The sequence below is a fragment of the Aptenodytes patagonicus genome, chromosome 21 (genome assembly GCF_965638725.1).
Source record: "Aptenodytes patagonicus chromosome 21, bAptPat1.pri.cur, whole genome shotgun sequence".
NCBI lineage: Eukaryota > Metazoa > Chordata > Aves > Sphenisciformes > Spheniscidae > Aptenodytes > Aptenodytes patagonicus.
The window spans coordinates 6,022,421-6,039,591 of NC_134969.1; the positions used below are offsets into that span (position 1 = coordinate 6,022,421).

Genomic DNA, 17,171 nt, shown 5'->3' on the forward strand with positions numbered 1-17,171 from the left:
CACAGACCTGGACATGTCAAAGCATGAAGGGAAGGAGCCCTACACTGCCTTCATGCTCTTCATTAAATTGCCTTTGCTTTCCTGAGTGTCCCTCATACAAACATCTTTCCAAAGGGATAGATAGGGGGAGAGCTAGGAACGGTCACTATAAAACCAGATGTCTAAGTTACAGTCCTCACTGACTTTTGCTCTGTTTACAGTCAGTGGAGAGAGATATTTCAGAAAGTCATTCAGAGCTTTGAACAGTGACTGTTATTCTCCAGTGATGGACTCTATGGGGAATGACAACCACTGAGCTCCTGACTCAGATGGTGGGTCCTGGTTACGTAATGTGGATTCCCCACCACCACGGACACCACATTGGTGCTTCAGTCTTGCAATCTGTTAAAACTGAGGACAGTATTGACAGGGCTTGCTCTCAGGAGTGTTGTTAGAGCACAGTCATTAGTGTCTGCAAATAGCTCTGAGAGGAGCCATTAGAAAACTGTAAAGTGCTATTACTAAGTACCCACTTACATTTTAAAAGAGGAAAACCAGATGCACTTGCAATATAAAATTACATATATTTTAGACAAAAGATATAAATAATGAAAGGAAAGTATCCAAGAGAGAGCACCATACTGGCCAGTCCTTTGTAAAAAGTTGCAGAACAGTGGGAATGAGCTGGCTGCTAAATGCCTGGAAACATGAAGGTTGAGTACATGGATGACAAAAGTCATCACAGTTTCATGTTCTGCATCCCTAAATTATGTGGTGTTTCAGGGCTAGTGAGCACCTTTTCATAGAGGAGGAAGTTATTCTTGACAGTAATTTGCTTTAGCAGCTTTCCTGGAATCTCACAAATTTGTAGAGCACAAAACAAAAAAAAAAGCTCTAGATTTTTTTTCATTGTGGAACAAAAAAACCAAGGCTACAAAAGTGTATCTATCTCTCTGTATTTTTTTCCACATGAGGCCCCTGATTTAATTAGTCGAGTCACCAGAGACTTTGAAAGAAGCTTTCTTCAAAATCCTTTTCCAGACTCTCAGGGATGGAAGTAAAAATAGATTTTAAATTGGTCTTGGGCAACTGCTGTTTACTTTAGAGGTAGATTAAAAAAAAAAATCTATTAATGAACACTAACAATGGCCTTGCTCCAAGTCTTTGTCAACTCAGTCCCAATTACTCCACTTTCAGTCTAGCAACATAGGGCAGCACAATCCTAGGGTCATTCCACAACCACTGAGGGAGGGACTCCAGATTCACATTGGCACAACTAGCACGGTGTGGCCCACTGCTGGGACGTAATCAAAAGTCCCTTCCTGCTTCCTGCAGCAGTAGCAGAAAGGGAGATCACAGCATTTTCTCTGGACGTCTGCAGAAGACAAGGGCCAGGCAGACCTGCAGGTGCTGTGCACTGCTGTTTTGGGGAAGTAAAGCAACTGTCTCCATCGGTGACAGCTCTGTTAGAATCATAGAATCATAGAATGGTTTGGGTTGGAAGGGACCTTTAAAGGTCATCTAGTCCAACCCCCCCTGCAATGAGCAGGGACAAAAGGGGCAATGGTCTTCTAGACGACTGTGGGCATGTTGCTTTCTGTAGCCTATTCCATGACATACTATGCCTTGCATGCTGTACAGGTCAACACAAAACCAGAGATAATACAGGATGAGATGTTTGATTTCTTCTCATCTGTTCTCAGGGTGGCCCAAGATTGCTGGCTGCATGGATAAATGTGCTTTAGGGACCATGTGCTCCTGAATCAGGTGGTGGTTGCGTCTGATGACACACAAAAAAGTTCATCTGAGCACATTTGCTTATGCAAGCCTGCTGTGTTGGAAAGGCACACAGGCTGAGCAGGCTGGAGGGGCGGCAGCAGTGAAGAGGAGAAGCCAAGCAGTCAAGCTTATGGCTGCTCCTGTGCTCCCCTGCCTTGCAGAGCAGCACCAGCATAGACTCAGAGATCGAACCCCCTGGGGTCACTGCCTTTGCCGCAGAGCCATTCCTGAACACAAGCTGGGGATCAATATCACCTTTCAGGCACAAATAAGGAACTGCTACCTCAACTAGAAAGTCTTCAGTAATTTTGTAAGGAAAATCTTCCCAGCCAGTCAAAAGAGGGGATTGTCCCGCTGTATTCAGCATTGGTGTGGCCTCACCTTGAGCAGTGTGTGCAGTTCTTCCTCCAGAGGTTCTTCCTCCAGTAAGCCCAGCGTGTGACTCCTGTAGGACAGCTTTATGGCTTTGCCAGCTGCAATGCTCTAGTTCTGTCCCCAGGTGTGATGTAGGATGGGCAGGAGAAGCCCAAGCCCGCTCCCTGCAGCCCCGCTGCCCCTGGCCCCTGGTCTGAGCTGGGGGAGGAAGGGGCACGGGCTCCCCAAGAGCTCTGAGGGATTGCTTTGGTTTGAGTGGCCCTGGGTGCTGGTGCAGCTCCCGGATTAGCCCCAGGCTGGCCTGGTGCTGGGCTTTGCCGAGTGCAGCGCCGGTGCCTGGGGCCTTTGGCTTTCCTGGGCTGGAGCCAAACCCTTCATGTCCCTGCAGGCAACCCCCGGCCCGGGTGTGGAGACAGTGACCGTGAGACTGTAGAGACAGGGCAAGGCAACTTGAAAAGATTTATTATCGAGAACAACAAACAACGTATCGTTACTAACTCCTATAATAAGGTAGTTCTACCCCTATGACGCTTACTGGCTACCTAAGATCTCTGCTGTTTCTAGTCCAGCCCCCGTTGGGGTCCAACCCCGTTGCCGGCAGCTGCGGCATTTGGGCCGCAGGTGCAGGTTGGGCAGTGGCGGTGGGTGGGAGCTTGGCCGTGCGGTGGCCCTGGCACGGGAGCGGCAGAAGGTGCTGCCAGTATGGCCGTCGCAAACCACGGCGCGCAGAACGGAGGCAGGCCAGCCCCGGGGACCTTCATAGCAGCTAGATTTGTCTGCCGAGATGGAAGTGTGGGGAGTCCCACGGCTGGTGTGAAGGGACTGTTGGGGGCAGGAGGTGTGACAGGGTGTGGTGACGCCGTGGATGGAGCAGGAGCCGCCTCCTGGATGCCGGCGGGGCTGTGGCTGCAGTGCCGTTTTGGTGGGGGTGGAGCGGCACTGCCCGTCCGGGCGGTTGTGTCAGCCCGTGGCTCGGTCGGTGTGGAGCTGGGGGTTGCAGCTGTCTGGGTGTCGTTCTCCGCCGCCGCAGCTCCTACCGCCGGCTGAGCATCAGGTCGTCTTCTTCTCAGGTGGTCTTTCTTCATCGTGGGGCCCAGCGGGGATGCAGCCGGGGCGCTCTTTCTTTCACCAGCACTTTGCGTGCACATCCTGAGGAGGTTGGGGTAATCTCTCCGAAAAAAGGGGCTGTAGTAGAAGAGCAGCTACAAAACGCCAAGGAGAGGAGTTAGTTGCCATCATTTCAAGAAGGAGAAAGACAGAGGTGCGATAACTGAGCGTTTGCCTCAGCAAAGACGACCACGGGTATTAAAAAGGACTCTCCGGGGCATTCTAAACCTCAAGTTTGGGCTGGCTAAAATGTTGGGCTAGGGTTTTGCTGAGTAATAACCACCCTTGTGTTTTTGGCATGTGGGAGCAGAGAAGTGTAGGATTTTCAAAAGCCTAAAAACCGAGGGAGAAACCCAAATGCTACCAGTTTTCAGGCACCTCAGCGTGGAATGGGCATGCCAGGAATCATGCTGATGCTGACGTGTATCTTGTCAGCATTCAGCAGATGCCGCAAGAAGATTTAAACTTTTGGTGCGGCCGGATACAGAGCAAGCACAAAAAAAGCATGATACGATGGGACTGTGTTTCCGTTTCACAGATTGAAAGTCAGCAGAAATAACCAAATTCTATTTTATCAGCTTTTCTGCTCCTCCGAAATCCTGCGTCGAGAATTCCTGAAAAGGACCCGCGGGACAAAATCAGGCCGTTTGCTCCCATCCCCATCTCCTACCTTGCAAGGGCTTATTTTATCTGCACGTGAACCTCTGCCCCCGGAATGTCCCGAGGGTTCTTTCGTGTGCGGAGGAACCGACGACGTACCTTGCCCAGAGCAGAACCTGCTGCCGCTACTGCTTGCAGCTCCTCGATGGAGGCAGATACGAGAGCATCCCCTTCCATTCTGCAGAAGCCGTGGAGGTTAAGCTGGAGAATGAAGCCTCTCATGGACTCGGTTTCAAAGATCTTCAGGGGTCCCCTCCTCCCCAGCACTTCCTTTCTGAAGAGTTTTTCTGCGATCACGACGCAGTTTCCATCGTCGCCCCACCAGATTGACTGGAAGCGATGGCTGCCGACGATCTTCCAGAGCTTCTGGAGGAACAGGCGGGCTGAAGACGGCTTGGTGTTGGCAGAGATCTCCTCCCAGAAATGAAAGCGTATGATGGGGGCCCAAGATTCGTCAGGCAAACCTTGAAAGGCGTTTTCTCCTGGGAGAGGTCCGGCGGCAGCATGCCAAGATGTTCCCCTATCGCCTCCTGGATGGTCAGGAGATGTTGAAGCCGCCCACCAACCTGGCTCCTCTGGGTCGGAAGCCCAGGATGTCTCTGGTGAAGGCGGCTCCATTTTAACTACTTTCTTCACAGCTTGGCTGAAACTTCCAGCCATGGCCCTTTCCCTGAGCAGCCGGGCTTGGTCCTGCCGGTCAGCAGGATGAAGGGCTCTGGCGCCAGCTGCCTGGGAAGTTCTCCATGTCACCGTGACGCCTGTGTTGCATCATGGTGACCTGACAGTGCGGCGCCCGTCTCCTGGCAACGGGAAGTGGAAGACAGAAGAAATTGCTAGAAAGCCCTGTTTTCTTTTCACGGGGAGAGCTGTTTTGAGCCAAGAAGTGAATCCAGCTGTGTTTGCATTTGGTCTGTCCTGCTAGGACAGTGCTGCGTCCCGCTGCCCCGGGGAGTTGGTCCCCAGGGAGGGATGGGGAAGGCTGCAGCGTTGGGCCTCAAAGTGCCCCAGACCTGAAGTTTTTCCCTTGGGCACCTTCCACCCAAGGTGCAGAAATACCCGTACCCTCCTCTATGGAATAGCCCCTGCTGAGTGATTTCGGTAGCGCTGCCTCCGTCGTGGCTGTCCACGGACCCAGGTGATGCTCTCAGCGTTCAGCAGGCTCTCCGTGGCTGCTTTGTAGAACGAAGTACAAGTGAAACGCCACCTGAACACATCTTGCAATTGAAATAAACTGGTGCTCCCTTTCTTGGGAAATAAATAAATAAAATGAAAATAAATATGAATAAAATAAATAAAATAAATGAAATAAATGAAATAAATGAAATAAACCCCCGCCCCTTTCTTGGCTTGGGTTCCTCTGCTTTTCTTTGCTACAGAACCTTTAGAACCCAAAGCAGGAGGCTCCATGATGTTCTCTCAACCTTTTGTCCGGCTATCAACCCGCTCCTCTGAGTCGGGGGAGCACGACTGCGGGAAGAGCGACTTTCCATCTGTGGGCAGCGAAATTGTAAGGGCCCAGTTGCGTCAGCTGACTGTTCCTAAGTCCGTGGGGCCTGACGGGCTTCGTCCCGGAGCACTTGATGAGCTGGCGGGCGTTATGGCAGGACCGCTCTCGATTGTCTACCAAAGGTCTCGGGGGTCTGGGGAGTTCCCTGCTGACTGGAAGCTAGCCAGTGTTATTCCCGTCTACAAGAGGGTGTGAGGGAAGACCCAGGAAACTACAGAGCTGTTAGTCTGACCTCAGTACCCGGAAAAATGATGGAGCAGATCATAGCGGGTGCTGTTGAAAGGCATTTAAAGACCAGTGCAATCATCAGGCACAGTCAAGAGGGGTTCACCAAGGGAAAGCCCTGTTTAACTGCTCTTATATCCTTCTTTGATAAGGTCACCCGCCTCGCGGATGAAGGAGAGGCGGTGGGTGTAGTTTTTCTGGATTTTCATAAGGCTTTTGATGCTGTCCCTCACCAGCATCCTTCAGGACAAGTTGTCCAGCTGTGAGATGAGCAAGTACAGGGTGCGGCGAGTGAAGAACTGGCTGGCGGCAGGGCTCCAAGGGTTGTGGTGAATGGGGCAACCCCTGTCTGGGGACCGGTCACCAGCGGTGCTCCTCAGGGCTCAGTCCTAGGGCTGGTTCTGTTCAGTGTTTGTATGGGTGATTTGGATGCAGGAGTGTAATGCACCATTAGCGAGTTTGCTGATGATACCAACTGGGAGGTGCTATTGACTCTCTTGAGGGCCAGGAGGCCTTGCAGAGGGATCTAGACAGATTGGCACATTGGGCAATCGTCAATGGCATGAAATGGAACGAGAGCAAATGCTGGATTCTGCACCTGGGAGGGAGTAACACCGGGCACAAGGATAAATTGGGAGAGGAGTGGCTGGAGAGCAGTCCTGCAGAAAGGGCTCTGGGGGTCCTGGTGGGCAGCAGGCTCGACAGCAGCCAGCAGTGTGCCCTGGCAGGCAAGAGGGCAGACCGCATCCTGGGGTGCATCGAACACAGCACGACCAGTCAAGAGAGGTGATTGCTGTATTTAGCACTGTTGCGGCCTCACCTTGAGCAGTGTGTGCAGTTCTGGGCCCCACCGTTTGAGAAGGATGTGAAGGTGCTTGAATGCGTCCAGAGGCGGGCAACAAAGCTGGTGAAGGGCTGGAAGGCATGTCCTCTGAGGAGTGTCTGAGGCCTCTGGGTTTGTCTTCTTGGGAGAGAAGGAGGCTGAGGGGCGACCTCATCGCTCTCTACAGCTTCCTGAGGAGGGGACGTGGAGAAGGAGGTGCTGATCTCTTCTCCCTGGTACCCAGGGACAGGACGCGTGGGAATGGTTCAAAGCTGCCCCAGGGGAGGTTCAGACTGGACATGAGGAAGCATTTCTTTACCGAGAGGGTGGTCAGGCACTGGAACAGGCTTCCCAGAGGGGTGGTCGATGCCCCATGCCTGTCAGCATTGAAGAGGCATTTGAACCATGCCCTTAATAGGATGCTTTAACTCTTGGTCAGCCCTGAAATGTTGGGGCAGTTGGACCAGATGATCCTTGTAGGTCCCTTCCAATGGAACTATTCTGTTCTGTTCTGTTACTTTCAATGACAGCCTCTCTGCAGGACGGTGTAACTGAAAGTGTGAGAAGGGGGTTCTGGTGATGGCTGTTGCCTCTCTGTGAGTCCGGAGCAGAGGGTGTTGGTGCAGACCCAGCACCCAAGGGTGGCTCTGGCCTGGGCGGGCAGGCTCTCCGGTCCCAGCGCGAGGACGGGGCCGGGCACGTTGCCGCATCGAGCCCTGGCTGGCAGCGGCGGCTGCCCCGAGCCTTGCAGGCCTTGCTCCCGATGGGACGGACCTGCCTGGCTTCCCTCTGTGTGCAGGGAGGTGTTGAAGCTGGGAGGGTGAGCTGGTGATATAATTTCTCATGAGCACTATCAGTTTTTGCTTAAATGGCTGTGAAGTGTGGAGCGTCCGCCGCAGCCGGTGTTACAGGCCTGCTCTCACCAAAAAACGAAATTCCCTGTTCTGTGGAAAGGAAGGGGACCATGATGTAGCATCTCGTTTAAATGCTTCGGTGAAAGCCTCCTCTCTAAAGGAAGCCTCAGTAAAGGGTGCTGGGAGAGGTTCTTCCTCCAGTAAGCCCAGCGTGTGACTCCTGTAGGACAGCTTTATGGCTTTGCCAGCTGCAATGCTCTAGTTCTGTCCCCAGGTGTGATGTAGGATGGGCAGGAGAAGCCCAAGCCCGCTCCCTGCAGCCCCGCTGCCCCTGGCCCCTGGTCTGAGCTGGGGGAGGAAGGGGCACGGGCTCCCCAAGAGCTCTGAGGGATTGCTTTGGTTTGAGTGGCCCTGGGTGCTGGTGCAGCTCCCGGATTAGCCCCAGGCTGGCCTGGTGCTGGGCTTTGCCGAGTGCAGCGCCGGTGCCTGGGGCCTTTGGCTTTCCTGGGCTGGAGCCAAACCCTTCATGTCCCTGCAGGCAACCCCCGGCCCGGGTGTGGAGACAGTGACCGTGAGACTGTAGAGACAGGGCAAGGCAACTTGAAAAGATTTATTATCGAGAACAACAAACAACGTATCGTTACTAACTCCTATAATAAGGTAGTTCTACCCCTATGACGCTTACTGGCTACCTAAGATCTCTGCTGTTTCTAGTCCAGCCCCCGTTGGGGTCCAACCCCGTTGCCGGCAGCTGCGGCATTTGGGCCGCAGGTGCAGGTTGGGCAGTGGCGGTGGGTGGGAGCTTGGCCGTGCGGTGGCCCTGGCACGGGAGCGGCAGAAGGTGCTGCCAGTATGGCCGTCGCAAACCACGGCGCGCAGAACGGAGGCAGGCCAGCCCCGGGGACCTGCATAGCAGCTAGATTTGTCTGCCGAGATGGAAGTGTGGGGAGTCCCACGGCTGGTGTGAAGGGACTGTTGGGGGCAGGAGGTGTGACAGGGTGTGGTGACGCCGTGGATGGAGCAGGAGCCGCCTCCTGGATGCCGGCGGGGCTGTGGCTGCAGTGCCGTTTTGGTGGGGGTGGAGCGGCACTGCCCGTCCGGGCGGTTGTGTCAGCCCGTGGCTCGGTCGGTGTGGAGCTGGGGGTTGCAGCTGTCTGGGTGTCGTTCTCCGCCGCCGCAGCTCCTACCGCCGGCTGAGCATCAGGTCGTCTTCTTCTCAGGTGGTCTTTCTTCATCGTGGGGCCCAGCGGGGATGCAGCCGGGGCGCTCTTTCTTTCACCAGCACTTTGCGTGCACATCCTGAGGAGGTTGGGGTAATCTCTCCGAAAAAAGGGGCTGTAGTAGAAGAGCAGCTACAAAACGCCAAGGAGAGGAGTTAGTTGCCATCATTTCAAGAAGGAGAAAGACAGAGGTGCGATAACTGAGCGTTTGCCTCAGCAAAGACGACCACGGGTATTAAAAAGGACTCTCCGGGGCATTCTAAACCTCAAGTTTGGGCTGGCTAAAATGTTGGGCTAGGGTTTTGCTGAGTAATAACCACCCTTGTGTTTTTGGCATGTGGGAGCAGAGAAGTGTAGGATTTTCAAAAGCCTAAAAACCGAGGGAGAAACCCAAATGCTACCAGTTTTCAGGCACCTCAGCGTGGAATGGGCATGCCAGGAATCATGCTGATGCTGACGTGTATCTTGTCAGCATTCAGCAGATGCCGCAAGAAGATTTAAACTTTTGGTGCGGCCGGATACAGAGCAAGCACAAAAAAAGCATGATACGATGGGACTGTGTTTCCGTTTCACAGATTGAAAGTCAGCAGAAATAACCAAATTCTATTTTATCAGCTTTTCTGCTCCTCCGAAATCCTGCGTCGAGAATTCCTGAAAAGGACCCGCGGGACAAAATCAGGCCGTTTGCTCCCATCCCCATCTCCTACCTTGCAAGGGCTTATTTTATCTGCACGTGAACCTCTGCCCCCGGAATGTCCCGAGGGTTCTTTCGTGTGCGGAGGAACCGACGACGTACCTTGCCCAGAGCAGAACCTGCTGCCGCTACTGCTTGCAGCTCCTCGATGGAGGCAGATACGAGAGCATCCCCTTCCATTCTGCAGAAGCCGTGGAGGTTAAGCTGGAGAATGAAGCCTCTCATGGACTCGGTTTCAAAGATCTTCAGGGGTCCCCTCCTCCCCAGCACTTCCTTTCTGAAGAGTTTTTCTGCGATCACGACGCAGTTTCCATCGTCGCCCCACCAGATTGACTGGAAGCGATGGCTGCCGACGATCTTCCAGAGCTTCTGGAGGAACAGGCGGGCTGAAGACGGCTTGGTGTTGGCAGAGATCTCCTCCCAGAAATGAAAGCGTATGATGGGGGCCCAAGATTCGTCAGGCAAACCTTGAAAGGCGTTTTCTCCTGGGAGAGGTCCGGCGGCAGCATGCCAAGATGTTCCCCTATCACCTCCTGGATGGTCAGGAGATGTTGAAGCCGCCCACCAACCTGGCTCCTCTGGGTCAGAAGCCCAGGATGTCTCTGGTGAAGGCGGCTCCATTTTAACTACTTTCTTCACAGCTTGGCTGAAACTTCCAGCCATGGCCCTTTCCCTGAGCAGCCGGGCTTGGTCCTGCCGGTCAGCAGGATGAAGGGCTCTGGCGCCAGCTGCCTGGGAAGTTCTCCATGTCACCGTGATGCCTGTGTTGCATCATGGTGACCTCACAGTGCGGCGCCCGTCTCCTGGCAACAGGAAGTGGAAGACAGAAGAAATTGCTAGAAAGCCCTTTAACTTGGTCAGCCCTGAATTGGTCAGGCAGTTGGACTAGATTATCGTTGTATGTCCCTTCCAGCTGACATAGTCTATTCTATTCTAACTATTGATGAATGGGGACAGTTTGTTTTGCTGTAAATGAGACCCCAGGCTGGGAGGAAGAACCCCATTTAGTCAGAACCCCAAATAAATTAAGATAGTAATAGAAGACAGAATTTTAAATAAAGAAGTGGACCCTAAAAACATCCCTAAGATCCATGCAGGATTTCAACATTATTGATAAAAATTCTTGTGGGTAAGGGGAAAATGTGTCAATTTTGTCAGAAGAGAGACAGTATTTTGGGAGACATGCAGGTCCCCCCTTGGCTAGATCTTCATGTAATGGCAATCCCCCCAGGGATCCTAATTAGGATATACCCCTGTCACCTCATCCTGCTGCTCTTCAGAACAGAGACAATGTCTTGCTTACAAGTAGGCATTCTTGTACCAAGATATTCTAGCATCCAGAAAAGTTTAGGGAGTCTTTTTCTCTTCTGCTCCTAGTGATAAAATACTTACCCATCTATTGCAAAAATGTTCCTATAAACTATCAGGAGAACTGAAAAGTTCTTAATAAAACCATTAGCTGTATGCTATAGACTACAGTTACTCTTCGGGGGCCAGATACAGATCTCAATTATAAGATGGAATAATTTCCTGGCAGTCAGAGGGCTTACACTGACATACAACTAATACAAGGCAGAACTTCATCATAAGGCATCATGGCCACATTAACTTTCACAATTTACGCCTGTCAAGGGGTCGGCTCTCAGCGTTTTAGGGTTTGGCCAAGAGAGAAAGAAATGCAATTGAGTGGAGGCTCTGTTTTTGAAACCAATTTCTAACTAATAAAATTTTCCCCTTCATTTTAAAACACGGTCCTCTCTTGTGCCTATATCTGATTGAATGAAATATTACTGTGCTGTGTAATATCATTGCCTAGCCCCCTGGGTCACGTAGAATGCATATTACTGCATTTGCCCACAATATGGGTACAACCTACCTCACTGCACAGCCTGGAGAGTGAATCCCAGAAGATGGGATGATGACTGGGAGAGGACTACTCTTTAAAGCTTGTCTTGTAATAAGACATGGGAATTTTGAATTCAGCCCTGGGAAAGCAGTAAGTCAAGTGAAATTCATGGTGTTGCAGCTGTTTGACACTGCAAAGGAGAGCACTGAAAGTGCCTGCCCTGATGCTAGAAAAGGGACACTGCTGCGTGTGCTAAATCCAATTCCTCTGCGGCTGATAGAGGTGCAGTGACAGCGGATTCAGGGAGATTAAGCAACATTTGCACTGGTGGTTTCCAATCCACTCCATATGCAGGAGCAAAGCGGAGTCCTCAGGGACACCCCGTCATGCACAACGCCCCTGGGACTGGCTTGCAATTGGGAATGAAGTGGGGACTATGATGGATGGTACCTGTGTGGGGAGGGTGGAAGCAACAGGTACAATATTCTGTGGGAAGCAGGGTGATGAAAAACCTGAAAGCTGGGTTCTAGGAAGGATCTGAACATTACTTTTCAAGTCATGAAAACCTCTAATTATGGAGACCACTAACAATTTGTTTTCCAAAACTGTAATGCTAAGGGGTCCTTTCCCTCAAAGCCTAATTCTGTATTCATGATGCCAAATCTAAGTTAATACTTTAGCCCAGCCTGAATGAAACAACTTGTTTTCTGGTGAAGTTCAATCTGAGTCAGGACTTTTTATCCTGAAAACAGAGATATGTGAGTAAATGTACCTAATTTTAAGGTCAACTTTGAGATTAAAAATATAACTACAAAGTGAAAAGCAATTTCAAACTGCAGAATGAAAATGGCCTATTAAAATAAAAGCAGCCTTAAAAGAGATATGTCAATATTTTCAGAATTTTCTTCTAAGATAAAATACTGATGATATCAACACAATTCTGCATAATTTTCTATCCTGATGGGACTGGACAGAATTTGCCTGTATGAAGTTTTGTCAGCTGCCTCTGCATAGCAGCCATCGTATCTTCATTGAGCCCCTTGAAAATCCAGCCATTCATTTTGATGCAAAAATGACAACTGTGCTGTTCTGAAATGCTGATGCTTAAAGGAGAAGGATGTTCCTGGTACCTGGGCCTGACAGGTGTATTTGTTATGTTTTGACGGGCTCCTGTGGGTTTGTTTGGGGGCAATACTGACAGGAAACCTGATATAGGAAAGACTTCTTCGTACACGATTGCCCCACTCAAACCGTGCTCTCTTCTACCTTGTTTACAGTGCGTCTGGGTTTTGTGGTTCTTTTTAATGTGAAACACTTCTAATGCATGAAACAGTGTTGATATGCGAGTATTGTCACTTTATGAGGTGGAAAACAGTCACTGTCACCAACAAGTGAATAATAATAGAGATGAAAAATTAGCCATGAAGATCAGGGCCTCTACATTACTGTGCTAATTATAAACATTGGCACATTCATACCTCAGAATTAATTTCTAATAGAAAATGGGCAATGCTCTGTTGCAGTTATCACTGTGGTGAGGGAGGTGCAAGCAGGGAAATCACCACCTACTGCTTTTTTAAAACAGGTGAGTAAATAAACAGGTAAATAGGAATCCTCTGCCATGATCCAGTCATCACCTTTCACTTCAGGCTGTGTCTGGAGCTAGAAACCCCTGCAGAGGGGAAACTGGGCAAAAAAACCATTTTAAGTCATCCTTTATCTATACTACTCTTGTTTCAAAGCACAGAAGTCCATACTCTGAACAGGCTGGCGGGCTGTAGATGGGGAAATGAGTGTGAGTTTCAGCTCTGCTCTTTCCATTTTCTGGCCAGGTTAAAAATCATTATTTATGAATCTGAATCAACTTTGACAAATGTTTTCAAGCAAAAGGCAGAGAGAGAGACAGAGAGAAAAAGAGAAAATAATACATGAAAATTTTAAAAGTCAGTTTCTGCACTGGCAAAATGAATACTTTGCCTTGGCATGATGTTTTACTTTGATATTGACCTACATTTAACTTCTCAAAAGGTTTAAAGGGATACAGAAGCCTCCAACCTGAACTGTTTCATTTCAGTTTAGACCCAATGTACTCTCTGATCTACCAGATTGTTCTCAATGCTTTTCTCATTCCATCTAGAAGGTAGGCAACAAAACTGATGTGCTTAAGATGACTGAGGGCTTCCTCGGGGGCTTCCTCGGGGGCTGACCAAAGAACCAAACACTCAGTTATTCTCACCATTCTGCTAGGTAGGGCTGGGATTCATTGCACCTAACGGTAGCTTTTAAAAATCAGGCACTTTGTTTAAATTACTTAAGCTATGCCAACAGAGGATAGAAAGAAGGCGGTGTTTCCAGAGAGTGACTGATGCATCTTCAGACTGCGTGGAAGGAGGAGTCCCCTGTGTAAGTGCTCGTTTCTCTCCGTGGACCACCAGGAGGGTTGCAAAGACCGGCCAAGCACAGACTGCCAGCTCTCGGCTGGCCATACCACGGAGAGAGCAACTTACAGGTTCTGCCTCTCTTCCTGGCTGACACCTTAAGTAACAATTTAATCATTAATTTCTTTCAGAGGTTTCTTCTTAGGACAGAACAGGAGATGGCTGAAGGCCAGGATTTGTCTTCCATAGGAACATTGTGCCTACAAGGAATTACCAGGCTTGTGTGCTAAGGGATGAAGGGCTGAGTGCAGGTCCCAGTTATCTCAACTCAATCTCCTGGATCAGAAGAATGCTACAATAATAAAAATCATAAAAATCTCTTAACCCTGAATTTGACATCATTAGTGATTTTCTAGTGAGTGATAAAAGTGAAACAAAAGAAGAGATAAAGGGCATTAATGCAGGTTTCACTTTAGCTACAGGTAATCAGACAACCCCCTTAAAGGTAATTACTGGAGCCAGCTGGAAATGTTTACTTGAAAAAGCATTCTGACTAAAACTCAGGGTTCTTACTCTATTTTTTGTTTGCAAAAAAAAAGCCTTTAGTTTCGATCAGACTTTGCCAGCATCAGCACAATTGCAGATCTCCAGAGCAGACTAAAAAGCAAAAAAAAAGAGGTTTCATTTGGAACAACAGTGGTGTCTGACTAACAGTTTTGGAAAAACCTGCCTGATTCCCAGCATAGACAAGGTGGAAGTGGTGAAGGTACGCTCAGAGGGGAGGGAGAACTGGCTGCAACGGGGGACCCTGAGGAGCCCCAAATGAAAGCAGTTCCTCGGATGTGTGTGGCAAAGATTCGTGCCTCAGTCCTGGCAGAAGGGTACCCCACCAAAGGATGATGATACATTTGCTGTCAGACAAATGCTCTTTCATCATTGCATGTGATTTAAATTAATCACTTTCTCACATATCCTGAGGCAAATCTGTTCCCAACATAAGAATGGAGTCTTAAATCAGAGACTACCTGCAATAACTGACACCCTTCACTCAAACAGGGATTCAGGACATACAAGGAAGCAGTGGAGAAAAAAGAAGAGGGAATTACAGGTGAGAACGGCTGGTAGGGGTCACCAGGCTATATTAACCACTTCTGTCTGACAGTAAAACTCAAGGTATCATCATGATTTTCAGAGGCACCACAGAGCCTGTGCGCTGGGTTTCTACCTCTCCTGGTGTTAATGAAAACAACTCCATTGCACATAGATGCCAATTAATATCTGGAGGTATATCTTTTATAGTAACTGGAAAAATATGACAGCTTGGATTCAGAAGGGGAAGCATCTAATTGTCACCTGATGTAATTCTTGCATTTCCCAAACTTGCATCCATCGTGTAGACACTATGGGAAAACTGGTTGAAAACAACTGCATTTATCCTTGTTCCTGGAAACAGAAACATGATGGCAGATATCAAGAGAGATTCATTAAAACCATAAAGTTGCATTTAACCTTGCAGTTTGGCCTACTCAGAGCCAAAGGTTGGACCAGAGACCTCCAGTGGTTCCTTTCAACCTAAATAATTCAATGATTCCAAACGAAAATGTGTTGCTGTATTTTACTTAAATGCAGTTGGAACCTAACTGAGTCCATCCATGGACCCAGGGCCTTCATCATTCACCTCATATTCAGCAGCCCTTCTCTTTTATCTTGTATTTTTTTAATTCTACTTTGGTGCTGATGCTTAAGTGAGATCAAAGGGGAGTGAGAAACTCTCAGCTTCTCAGAGATACAGTATTTCCACTGCTTGCAGGCCCAGGCTGGCCTGTGGGTAGAGCGTGGACTGGAGATGTATTTCATCAGGAGGTTGTTGAGATGTAAAACTGCGGTATGATGCCTACCTGAGTCTGAGACAAGCTAGAACCTCATTCAGCAGTTCTTAGATTTAATATTCTTTAGAACTGCACAGAGAAATGTTATGTGTCTTTGTGGGGGGACTTCCGGTATTTCAAAAAATCTAATGTTTAAGGATGAAAAAAATGAGGGTTTCATGCTCCCTGTATGAGGAAAAGCAGCCCTGACTCTGGGTAACCACCTGGCTAAAACACCTCAGCCGAAAGGCCCAGGCATTACCGAAATCAGCAGATGGACTGCTCACAGGCAGTAAGGTCCAAGCATCCAGAAGGTCCAAGCACCTCGCCGCTGGGGAGCTGTGAGGTGCTCGTGGAAGGCGCTAGACCAGATGAGCAGCACTTTTCTATTGCAACAAATTGGCAGGCCCTTGCAGGCATTTAGTAAGGTGTTATTTTGGACTAGGTCCAGTACTGAAGCCCAGACTGTTTTAATCATGCAACATCAGTAAGAAAGCTATTATTCAGCACTTTGTCCAAATCTCTTCCTGGATCAGACTTTGCGGTGAAGGCGAGGAGGAGTTTGGTCCTCTACGCGTGGTGGTAATTGTAGCATATTGACACGGCTGACCACACTGCAGCAAGTGAATCTGAAAAAATCTCCCTTTGTACTGCTCTTCCAGCAAGGCCCTTGATATTGTAAATCTCTAGGTGAGAGCTATCTCATCAGTTTGATACACTGTGTGTCTGATCCATCTGCCCTATACAAAGTCTCTGATCCTTGACCCTGATTTCCTTTCATCACTGCCTGCGCGTACAAGATAGCAGCTATCTCTTTTCAACATTGGTCTGTTACACTCCCCATAAACGCTTTGCTTGCTAACATCTTCATATGCTGAAAGGAGACTGGAAGAAGCACCAATGACTTGCAAATGCTCTCTGTATTCTGCAAGAGCAAGACAGTCCTTTTCTTTCCCCAGGCTGCAGGAGTGCAGTTCTGAAAACATGTCAGAGCAGGAAGCTCTCGTGGTATGAGAAGTCTGAACTTCCACAAAAAAAGCTCTCATCATTACACACTTGAGCAGATCCAGGAACAAGGAAAAACTCTGCATGAATATTCTGGCAAGTACCAGAAGGCCAAGATTGATGCTGCCTTCACCCTCCCTGGCTTCTCATCACCCGTATAATTAACACTCACCACCCCATGACAGATGGGAAATTCAGTGCAAATTTTGAATACTAAACAGGCAGGTTGGGTAGGTGTCTCCTCCTCCCCCAAACTGACCTACTGAAAGGTATTCTCTGATGACCTGGGTAAACAGGAGCTCCTTGAGTCAGAGACAGGATAATGAGGTATGTATCAACAAGCTGTATCGATCTGTACTGCCTGGGTAACCACAAAGCCCTGGTAAAAGCTTCAAATCTCCTCTCCCAGCATGCAGTGGAATCAAGATAAAACTCAAAAGGGATTGTCTGCAGACAGCATCTTCTTTGTTTTTTTTAAAGCTCTGATCAGGAATCTGCAAAAGTATTTCAAATGAAAGGAAACAGAGGTGTTCAAACCCTCCCATGAGCTGTACGATAGGAATGGAGTAAGAGGTGTGGGACAGGCTGTCAACTTGTGTACAAAGTCCTTGTCTTTAGTGCAGGAGGGGAAATTTCAGGAAGAAGAATGTTTACCAGGTGGAATAGGCTCAGCAGGCGTGCAGTGGCCCAGATGGCAGCACAGAGCTCCTGTGCAGGTTTTGGATCCAAGCCATGAAACAGAGGGCTTCAGGGCGGCAGCACTGGCAGGCAACTTTGGCCAGCTTTCACTTTCTATTTTTTTCCAGCTGTTTATTCTTCTGCAAACATTTCAGACCAATGCTAAGATCTAA

The 17,171-nt window shown here is 49.1% G+C and overlaps 2 protein-coding genes across 2 annotated transcripts; both read right to left on the reverse strand.

Moving 5' to 3' along the window:
- Nucleotides 1–2,693: 2,693 nt before the first annotated feature.
- Nucleotides 2,694–4,560, reverse strand: LOC143169891 (heat shock transcription factor, X-linked-like). The gene is made up of 2 exons (XM_076357675.1): nt 4,000–4,560; nt 2,694–3,335 (listed from the first exon to the last, which is right to left on the reverse strand). Exons 1-2 carry the CDS (start codon nt 4,558–4,560, stop codon nt 2,694–2,696), a joined length of 1,203 nt encoding a protein of 400 aa, XP_076213790.1.
- A 3,459-nt stretch (nt 4,561–8,019) lies between these two features.
- Nucleotides 8,020–9,886, reverse strand: LOC143169892 (heat shock transcription factor, X-linked-like). Its single transcript, XM_076357676.1, has 2 exons — nt 9,326–9,886; nt 8,020–8,661 (listed from the first exon to the last, which is right to left on the reverse strand). Exons 1-2 carry the CDS (start codon nt 9,884–9,886, stop codon nt 8,020–8,022), a joined length of 1,203 nt encoding a protein of 400 aa, XP_076213791.1.
- Between the last annotated feature and the right edge of the window lie 7,285 nt (nt 9,887–17,171).